The sequence below is a fragment of the Gossypium hirsutum genome, chromosome A06, assembly GCF_007990345.1.
Source record: "Gossypium hirsutum isolate 1008001.06 chromosome A06, Gossypium_hirsutum_v2.1, whole genome shotgun sequence".
Lineage (NCBI taxonomy): Eukaryota > Viridiplantae > Streptophyta > Magnoliopsida > Malvales > Malvaceae > Gossypium > Gossypium hirsutum.
The window spans coordinates 122,377,792-122,388,101 of NC_053429.1; the positions used below are offsets into that span (position 1 = coordinate 122,377,792).

General features: G+C 30.8%; 2 protein-coding genes across 4 annotated transcripts; both read left to right on the forward strand.

Moving 5' to 3' along the window:
• The first annotated feature begins 57 nt into the window (after window positions 1-57).
• On the forward strand, window positions 58-3,613 carry LOC107941438 (MLO-like protein 12). 2 transcript variants are annotated; one of them, XM_041116092.1, is made up of 12 exons: window positions 58-193; window positions 285-445; window positions 579-695; window positions 798-858; window positions 1,086-1,167; window positions 1,273-1,354; window positions 1,522-1,613; window positions 1,716-1,768; window positions 1,850-1,890; window positions 1,982-2,155; window positions 2,240-2,275; window positions 2,361-2,432. In XM_041116092.1, the coding sequence occupies exons 2-12, from the start codon at window positions 290-292 to the stop codon at window positions 2,430-2,432; spliced, it is 966 nt and encodes a 321-aa protein (XP_040972026.1). In that variant the 5' UTR covers window positions 58-193; window positions 285-289. The 2 variants fall into 2 exon arrangements, with proteins under 2 accessions (XP_040972026.1, XP_040972025.1); XM_041116091.1 differs by lacking the exons at window positions 58-193; window positions 285-445; window positions 1,086-1,167; window positions 1,522-1,613 and adding exons at window positions 2,533-2,593; window positions 2,888-3,613 and having other exon boundaries at window positions 656-695; window positions 1,280-1,354; window positions 1,719-1,768; window positions 2,361-2,428.
• Window positions 3,614-6,035: 2,422 nt separating this feature from the next.
• On the forward strand, window positions 6,036-7,101 carry LOC121230758 (uncharacterized). Of its 2 annotated transcripts, none has more exons than XM_041116093.1 (2): window positions 6,036-6,482; window positions 6,780-7,101. In XM_041116093.1, exons 1-2 carry the CDS (start codon window positions 6,192-6,194, stop codon window positions 6,918-6,920), a joined length of 432 nt encoding a protein of 143 aa, XP_040972027.1. In that variant the 5' UTR covers window positions 6,036-6,191; the 3' UTR covers window positions 6,921-7,101. The 2 variants fall into 2 exon arrangements, with proteins under 2 accessions (XP_040972027.1, XP_040972028.1); XM_041116094.1 differs by having other exon boundaries at window positions 6,107-6,482; window positions 6,793-7,101.
• Window positions 7,102-10,310: the final 3,209 nt, after the last annotated feature.

Sequence of the window (10,310 nt, forward strand, 5' to 3'; positions counted from 1 at the left end):
GATACGAGATTAGATATCACTTTTAATTGTAGTTATATGATTTGATTGAATTAATTATTTAATTTGTTAATATTTATTCATGATATTTTTACGAAAAAAAAAAGTTTTCTTTTTCATATATATGACATTGTTGCATACTTGAAGAAAAAGAATAAACCAGCTCTTTACGAAGCACTCGACAAGGTTAAAATAGGTAATTAATTATTTTAAATATTCATATTTAATATATATAATTAAATTAAATATATGTTGATAATATGAAGACTTGTATTTGTGTGTTGCAGAGCTGATGCTGATGGGATTTATATCATTCCTACTAACAGTATTTAAAGACCATATAGCTGACATTTGTATATCAAAAAGCGTTGCGGACACGTGGCATCCTTGTGATAAGAATTCCAAGGCTAAATACCCTCCTAAAGAAACTGATAAATGTCGAGAAAAGGCATGCCATTGGTTTTACTCTCTATGTTTTAGAATTAGTGGCTATCTCTATTAATAATGTAGTTTTTAGAGTTTGGATTTTTTTTTAATATTAATAATTATAATTAATTTTGAATTAAAATTTGAAATTGCAGGGAAAAGTAGCATTTGTGTCGTCATATGGAATCCACCAGCTTCATATATTCATCTTTGTGTTGGCAATCTTTCATATTCTGTATTGCATTATCACCTATGTTTTGGGAAGTTATAAGGTATTTTTTAAACTATTTATTTTTTAACAATTTTGATATAAAAATATTTAAGATCATCTTTATCTTATCTATGGAATTTTAAATAATTTTTTTGGACCGCAGATGAAGACGTGGAAGACTTGGGAAAATGAAACCAAGACTGTTGAATATCAATATTACAATGGTATTTTAAAATGAAAATTTCCTTTTTTTTTATTTAACTTGTTATTCCATAAAATTGGAAAGGACTATATAATCAATTTACCATTTTGGAGGTCCAATGCTACTGCCTCCAGACTTATTTATCTACTTAGAAAAATATTTTTTTTTATTTTAATTAAAATTGAATAAAAAATTAATTTATTAATAAATAATAATGAGTTTTTTTTCTTCTTGTTTTTGATAATGTAGATCCTGAGAGGTTCAGATTTGTAAGGGACACTTCATTTGGACGTAGACATTTGAACTTTTGGAGTACCTCCACTTTATCTATAATCAAATTTTTAATTATTTTAAAAAAATTATTCAAACCTTAATTATGATAATTAATATTATTATCTGTTTAAATATAATATTTTAAGATTTTATTATTTATTCATTGTCAGGTGTGTTTCTTTAGACAATTTTATGGGTCAGTTACAAAGGTTGATTACTTGACATTGAGACATGGATTTATCATGGTAAGTTAAAAGTCTAGATTTAGATTACAATTTCAGAGTTTTTATTTATTTGTAGCATTGTTTTTTATTGTAATAGATTATGGTGAATATTGATTACAATATCGTGCTGCAATTGTTATAGTCGAGTTTTCATTACTAATTGAAACTTAAATTTGTTACGTTTTTAGGCACATTTGCCATCAGAAAGGGAAACAAAATTCGATTTTCAGAAATACATAGAAAGATCATTAGAAGATGATTTTAAAGTTGTAGTTGGAATCAGTTTTTTATTTGAATTCGAGAGTAAACGTTAGATACAAATATATGTTCGATTCGAATATATTCAAACATAAATATTAACATATAATGTCATATGAATTTGCAGTCCAATCATATGGTTTATTGCGGTCTTGTTCCTTCTTGCCTATACACATGGTAAGAATTTTCGTAAATAATATCTATCATTTACGAATGTAATAAATATTATCACGATCTAAATAAATTGAAACTGAACAGGATGGAGATCTTATTTGTGGCTTCCTTTTATCCCCTTAATTGTAAGTACAATTTATGCATTTTAAAACATAATGGATTACAATAATGCTTGAATTTGGATAATAAATAGGGAATTACTTTTGTTTATTTCAGATAATTCTAATGGTTGGAACTAAACTGCAAGTTATCATAACAAAAATGGGGCTAAGGATTCAAGAGAGAGGGGGTGTGGTGAAGGGCACACCACTGGTTGAACCAGGCGATGAACTCTTCTGGTTCGGTCGCTCTAGCTTCCTCCTCCTCCTCATTCACATCGTTCTTTTTACGGTAATAATTTTCGCTTCAAACATAGCTTTTTATGTCAGATTTGAAAAACAACACGGTATAAATATCCTGATTTCATTTGTGCAGAATGCATTTCAACTGGCCTTTTTCGTGTGGAGCACGGTAAGCAAAAACCTAAACCCCGTGTTTGTCTCCTGAGAAAATGTTTTGATTAGCTTACCTAACACTTTCTTTTTATCCTATTCAGTATGAATTCAGCATAAATTCTTGCTACCATGAGAAAGTTGAAGATATCGTCATCAGAATCTCTATGGGGTGAGTTTTTCTTTTTCAGCTAAGATCATAATAAATAAATATATTAATGATTTGAAAAAAAAAATGAAAGCAAAATACTGATAATATATATTTGTAAATTTCAGGGTCATTATACAGGTTCTTTGCAGTTACGTCACTCTTCCACTCTATGCTTTAGTGAACCAGGTAATAAATTAGATCGGTTCAATTTTGGATGAAGATATTATAAATTTAGTTTGATATAGCCTTAATTACTATTTAGTAATAATTTTTTTAATCTATTGATATACAATTTTGGTAATCATTTTATCTTGAATTCCGAATTTCAACTCGAATCTAAATCTCGAACCCTAAATCTAAACTCGAGTTCAAAGTCTAAACTCGAGATTTCGATCATTAAATGATTAAAAAGATTTTCTCCTATTTATAAGTTTAAAAGAATATTATATTATTAATTTATATATTTGTATTTGTGTACAGATGGGAACAAAGATGAGACCAACAGTCTTCAATGAAAGAGTTGCAGATGCACTTAAAAATTGGCGCGACACAGCGAAGGAAAATACTAAACAGGGCAAGCGTTCCGAGAATACAACGCCATTTTCAAGCAGGCCGGGAACTCCAACACGTGGGATGTCTCCGGTCCATCTTCTGCATAACTATCCCCGAAAAAGTGAGGAAAGTGGTCATACGTCTCCGGCGCATTCAGACTTCGAGAACGACAACTGGGATCCGGCCGATACGTTTGCCAACTCTTCAAGTCACCGAGATATCGATGTTCCTGTAGTCAGTTGTGGTGGATCGCAATTAGAAATGAGGGAAGTTGCAGACATGAGGGTTCTAGAATCTAGAGCTTCACAAAGGGTATCGATGTCACCTAGGATAGCTCGAACACAACACGAGATCGATATTAGTCCGTCGAGTTTTTCCTTTGCGAAAAGATGATCGAAACCAAGGATTTAGAATGTGTTAAACGGTTTAATCTAGTGTATTGGCATGATAATTAAGGTATTTGCTGTCTCAAATATGGTTTGATTGCCCTAAATGTAGTTTGGAGTCTAATCACATTGCTGTTTTGGTAATTCAAAAAAAAAAATGTTAAATGACTGAGGGTTTTTTTTTTTGTTTTAAAACTTGTATTATTAAGTTTTATTAGATTCCATGTTGCATCATAATGTGTTAGAATTTGATAGGATAATTGCTTGTAATTTTGGAAATTACTTTTGAAATAAAATTGCTTAATTTTTTTATTTTTCTTATATATAATTTTTAAATAATTTAAAAGAAGAATTTATTGGTAGTTGACGTGGATAATTAAAAAAAATGAGAACACTTCAATTTCAATTTCAATTTTTTTTTTCAAATTTGAAAATAATAAAAGATAAATATCATTGTTATGTATATATAATACATTGGTATCATCTTCTCCTATTTTACGCTTTGTTATGTATATAAGTAGTTTGTATTTTTTGTAAATTCAAAATTTAGTCTTTATATTTTTATTTTTAAGTATTTAGTCTTATTTTTAAAATTTAAAATTTAAATTTAATTCTTAACATTATTAAATTTTTGGATGTGTTTCTATTTTACCCATTGAACTACAAAAATTTTCAATTTCATTTTATGTTAAATCGTTAACGAAAATGACGACTAAAATTTTTTTTAATATGTTAAATTTTTTTTTTATGAATCTAACTCTACAGTCTACACATATAAATTCTATGACTTTGTGGGTTTCGTCTTTTCAAACAATTTCCTCTAATCGTTTTCATTTTTTTTCCAATTTTCAAACAGTACTAAAGACAAATATTGATATATTTAAGAATTTGAGAAAAAAATATGTAATTTTTAAGTGTTATTGTTAAGAATCGACCTGTATACACAATGAAATAATAACAATGAAGAAGAACGAACACATATTTTACATGGAGAACCCTCAAATAGGGAAAAACATAGGTGTCGAAACCATTTATTGAAAAATGGAAATCGACTTTTTAAAACGAAAGTTTGGAGTCGCCACCAATCCTTTTTGTTTAGGTGCGATCGGATCACCTAATAAAACATTTTATTTTATTAAAATATCAATTTTGACCTACGTAATTTGAGAAAACGGGTTCGGGAGTCGGTTACGTACGATGAAGGATTAACAACCTCGTTAAGCCCAGAATTAGTACCAAATTGATTAAACAATGTCCTTATCTCTAAAATTTAAAAGATATTTTGAAATGCAATTTCTTTTAAAACATTTGAATAACTCGAATTGGACATTTAAGATTCTTTTGTTCCGAAGGAATAGAATATCACATCTAGCACGTTAGGATACGACAACTTAAACCCTCGAAATCAAAATCACCTCATGGTTTCCAAATCTCACATATTGAAAGTTTAAAAGGGTATTCAGTTATTTGGTCAAACGGTAAATCGAAACCCAGAACGTTAGGGCACAATTTCGCGAATTTCCAAACACGAAACATTGCCTTGTTTTGAGGAGTTTCCAAATAAGCAATTATAAAATCGGCTCAAAATATATTCGTGTGGTTTACTTAAGGGTAAAAAGCAATCGATGTTGGGCGAAAATTTGGAATTTAAAATTTGATATAATAATAATAATCATACAAGCATAATATGGAGCATGAAATAAAAATACGTGACAATAATATTACATGAATAATCAAAAGTAATAAGGAAATACAAAGGAACAAATTAGGGTACATGCAATGGCAACATATCATATACTATATAAATACTAATATAAATACTAGAAGGTCAATGAATTAAAAGACAATTTTAAAAGAAATATTATAATACAAGCAAGATGTAACAAGTAAATAAATAAATAAAGGATGAATCATGTGAAGAAAAAGAAATTGGAAATCATCTATATACAGCCAACAAATTATATGTAAAAAATTTAAAAACAAGTAGTATGAAAAAAAAGATAAAAAAATAAGGAAAATGAATAATATATCAAAGGGTAATGCATGCATGACTTTTAAAATGAATATTAGGTAGAAAGGAAACCAGAATACCTTCTATATAATATACCAACTTAAATAAATAACTTGCATAAAATGAAGAAAAATTTATCGTAAAAATATATGTATATGCAGAAATAATAATATAAAAGGTCTAAAAATAAACAATAATACATAATGAAATAGGGTCTTTAAAAAAGGGATAAATTATATATATATATAGATTATAAAAAATAGAAAATACGAAATACAAATAGATTTATTTAAGAAAATATATATACACAAAAGAATACAAAAACAAAGATATATACCCAAAAATGTATAACATATCAATACATAAAATTATTTAAAATAAATACCATATGAATTTCCAAAATAAAGAGATATGTATAAAAGAAAACTTCAAAATAAAAATAAAATTTTATAATAGAACAATTTAAAAGTTTATACAAACGGAAAAAATAACAAATTAAAATAACATAAGGTCTATGAAATAGCTTTAAAATACTATATCAACGGGAAAAAATTTAAAAACGAATAATAATAATATATATAGCAAATTTTTTAGAAGGGAAAAAAATTACAAAGAATAAAGCATAAACTAAAAAACTCAATTGAAACCAAAATAAGATTTAAAGGACAATTTACGAATTAAGAAAATTACTAAAACAAAGTTAAAGGCTAAAAAGGGATATGCTCATATAAACAAGATTTAAAACGCAAATATCCCTGGTCTTGAGACGCAGCATTTAAAGGAGACCTAGATGAAGTAGCGTATAAATTCCAGAGATGATTTAAAAATAAATAATATGCAGTCAAGGCTTAATCAAAAGTCAGCGCAAATGGGGAGGAACCTAACACATAAATTCCCCTTTTGGTTCATGCATAAAAGAAAACTCCCCCTCCCCAAAGTTATCTGTCGTGAGTCAAAAGGGAAGAAAAAAAAAGGTTTTCCCCCTTTCTACTCTGCTAGGGCTTCATTCCAATCTCCATGCGCCGATTGGTTCTTCTCCCCCACTACAAGACCGAAACACCGCCACACTTGGAGGCCAACAGCGCTTAAAAATGGGCTTTTCACCCTGATTCAAGGCCGTGTTCTGGTACCCCTTCTCCCTTCCTTATTCTTTTACTTTTTTTGCGATCACAAAGCAAGACCATACCTAAAAAAGAAGGGGAAAAAAGCAAGAGAAATTTGAAAAGGAATAAACTCAACCTCCTCAATTGATTTGATTTCTCTGTATTTCAATGTTTTCTTTGTATTTTGCTTTTGTCTGTAAAAGGGGAAAAAAACCCTGGTACATTTCATTCTATTCGATTTTATAGCCGAAAAAATAAATAAATGAAAAAGAAAACACAAATTCCTTGCTGCCATTTTCTTCTGCTGTCAATTGCTATAGGTTGTTAGTGCAGGTGTGTATGGCGTGGAGAGAAGCCGTTCGTGGGTGTGCTGGCGTAGAGCATGTAGGCTACGCACGCATGGAAGCTACAGTGGTGGAGAACGTGGGTGCATGGTGGTGCTGAAGATGGTTGTAGGCTAGGTCTAGGAAAATTGGGCTACTTTGGGCTATTTTGATTAGGCCCGGGCAGAAATTGGGTCTTACAATAGGCAAAAAAGGCTTTGACTTTTTACTAAATAAGTAAACAAACAAGAATACAATATAGAGAAAATAAACTTAAATGTACAAACCAAATCCCAAAAATAAAGTCGTAACTCAAGAACAAAATTCTCTCCATAATTACCATGAAACTCTCACCAAAATTCATATGCGACTATATATTGTCGTCATTAAGAAAAGCTCTTGTTCATTTACATATTAAAATAGGGATACAATAGCTCTTTTATATTGGTTAAGATTAGAGTTTTAATCATACTAAAATATCCCTAAAATAATTAGAGTCCAACTAGGAGAAACAATCCTGTTTGAAGTCTAAAATGCGGTTGCCAAATATGAGAACATGTTGTGACATCCCATTCACCTCGTCATGACGTTGTCTATCTCGTCATCTCGACGAGCCGACACTCTTCGTCCCGACATCGGGCCTATTTTGGCATTTTTTGGTTGCTCATCGATTATCGTCTAAGGTGCATGCAATGTGTCTGATAAATACGAGACACACCCTACAAATCTCCACCTTAACTCGTATTTATCATGCCTCTTTTTTCATGGTCTGTTATGGGCCAAACTTGAATTGTGCAGAATGTCAACCAAGTCTAGACTGTGCTTGAACTTGGAAATTGAATGACTCCTAGTCTTCAAATCAAAGTTGTATAATGCAACAGCAGCCAGTAATACCAGTACAAGAGAGAAAACATCAACTTTCTTCATCTTATTATAGCCTTTGGTGACTAACCCTGTCTCAAACATTCTGCGAAGCATTTGAGTCCTAATTAAAGACCAAAAATGGATGAGATTCTTCTTTAAATCAGGCACATGATTGACATCTAATACGACTCCACCTTTAACCGAATTATGTGGAGAGCAACAAATCATCACCCTTTTCCTTGGCCACATCAACAAATCGCCACCGATCCTTTTTATTTGGTGTGATTGGGTCCCCTCGAAATTTAATCATTTTAATAAAAGGTTATATTTACAAAAATGATAAATTTTGGCCTACAAAGTCCAAGAAAATAAGCTCGGGAGTCGGTTACGTATAAGGAAGGATTAGCACTCTCACAATGCCCAAAATTGGTACCTAGTTGATTACTTATTGTTTTGATGTCGAAAATTGAAAATTCGAAGAGAATTTAAAGTACGATCCCTCTTCGTATGTTGTTATTTGATTGAAACATCGCTTAATTAAATTAAATTATACGAAAAGGCCTTATTTTGAGCTAATCAAAGAGAAAAGATCATGCCCCGTAAGTTAGGATACGATGCTTCGAACCCTCGAAAACCAGAATAATCGCCATTTGATCATTACCTAAATCTTTTTTTTTTTAATTTTAAATAGGATATTCGATTACTTCGGTTCTAGGAAGAAGTCATACTTCGTAAGTTAGGAGCACGACTCCTCGAATCCTAAAAATAATGAACATTGCCTTGGTTTTACATACTTCCTATGCGTTAGGTAAAACGAATGTAACATTTAAAGTGATATACACTTAAATCATTTGGGCATAGTATAAAAATGGATAAATATATTTTAACATGATACATGGCATGAAGATTAGCAAAATAAAGTAGAATACTAGTGGGTAAAAAATTAAATGATAATGTTAGAATGATAAATAAATAAATAAATAAAATAAAAATGCTATGCTAGTAAATAATATTAATACAATTATAATAATAATAAGAAATCAATTTATAGTGGTAATAGCAATAACCATATTGTTATGGCCGAAAATTGCCCGACCCAAACCATTAAAAAAAACCAAAACCAAACACAAGCAAAAGCACTACCCAAGCAGCCCAAAACCCAACAAAAATAGACCCAGACCCAAACTAAATTTACGGCCTATTTGGCCCATAAGCCTAAAACAGTTTTGGCAAATTTGAAACCCTGGCCCCCAAACCTCTTTTGCGCCGTTTCAACAAAGGCATCGCTCGCCGGACGCCACCACCCCGCGACGTGCGCGACACCACCACGCCACGTCAGAAACGTGCTTGATCACGCACCTGCAAACAAGCAAGAATCAATTGTAAAAAGAGGCTATAAAAGCCTCCGAAACGAATGTTAAAGGATGGTTTTTTTTTACGAAAATACAAATATACATACAGAATACAAACAAAATCCAAGAGCAATCTCAGTCATAAATCGAGAATCATATAGTAGAGCAAGATCGAAAAGAAAAACAAGTGTGGGTTGCGTTTTAGTGAAAAGAAAAACAAATGTGGGTTGCGTTTTAGTTTTTATTTTGTTTATTTATTTATTTATTTATTTACTTTTTTCTTTCTTTCATTTATACATATAAACACAAACATATTTCCAAAAAAAAAGGAAAATTTTTACCTTCACGGCGGCGCCAGCGACGGCGGCCGGCGGCGCGTGCGATGGTCTATAGCTGGAGTCTTGGTCGAAGGTAGAGAGGAGGAAGAGAAAGTGAAGAGAGTTTGAAGTTTTTTTTTAAAACAGAGGGCTCAAATGTTTTTTTGGTTCAAAACATGGGTTATATATTAATACCAAAACGACGTCGTTTTGGCTTAGGGCAATAAGCCTCAAAACTGCGCCGTTTAGGGCAACGACCAGCGCACGTGACCCGACTCAGGGAGGATCCGCGTGTTTTCATTAATGGGCTATTTGCCATTTTAGTCTTTCCGCTTTTTTAGGGCTTTTCAATTTAAATTTTTCCTATTTCTAATTTGGGCCCAAAATTTTGCCTCAGTTTTAATTTGATCATTGGGTCTTTTAAAGGCAAGTATTGAGACGCCGCAGTTTGGGAATAGGGTATATTTTCCCAGTGAGTCCCTCCTCTACGACGCGCATTCCAATTGGGTCCCTAGATTGGCCATATTCTTTTATTATTTTAAAGTTGGCCCCAGAACTTCTGTTTTAAATCTAATTTAGTCCTTTTTTAGTTATTTTTGCTATTTCTCACGTTAATTAAGTTTAATATTATTACTATTATTACTACGATTTTTACTATTATTACTATTATTACTATGATTTTTACTATTATATATTATGGCTATTGTCGTTACTATTATATATTATTATTATCGTTACTATTTTCATTATTATTTTCATTAATATTATTTTCGTTATTCTTATTGTTTAAAAAAAAGCCCTTCATATGATGTAGTTTTATATGATATTTAATTTGATCGCCTTATATATTATTATATACACAAAATTCATATTAACTTCGTCTACGTACATTATAAGTCTCATGTTGTTTCATATTTGTATTTTCTTAAGAATTTGCCTATACACGACTTGCTTCTTTTAAAGATCCTATTTTACCACATTTTTCTTGACACTCT

Coding starts and splice junctions, on each gene's coding strand:
- LOC121230758 (XM_041116093.1), top strand. CDS start 6,192: ATGCAGTCAAGGCTTAATCAAAAGTCAGCGCAAATGGGGAGGAACCTA. Junction 6,483..6,779: donor TGATTCAAGGCCGTGTTCTG/GTACCCCTTCTC, acceptor CAATTGCTATAG/GTTGTTAGTGCAGGTGTGTA.
- LOC107941438 (XM_041116092.1), top strand. CDS start 290: ATGCTGATGGGATTTATATCATTCCTACTAACAGTATTTAAAGACCAT. Junction 1,614..1,715: donor TTTAAAGTTGTAGTTGGAAT/CAGTTTTTTATT, acceptor CATATGAATTTG/CAGTCCAATCATATGGTTTA. Junction 1,769..1,849: donor CCTTCTTGCCTATACACATG/GTAAGAATTTTC, acceptor GAAACTGAACAG/GATGGAGATCTTATTTGTGG.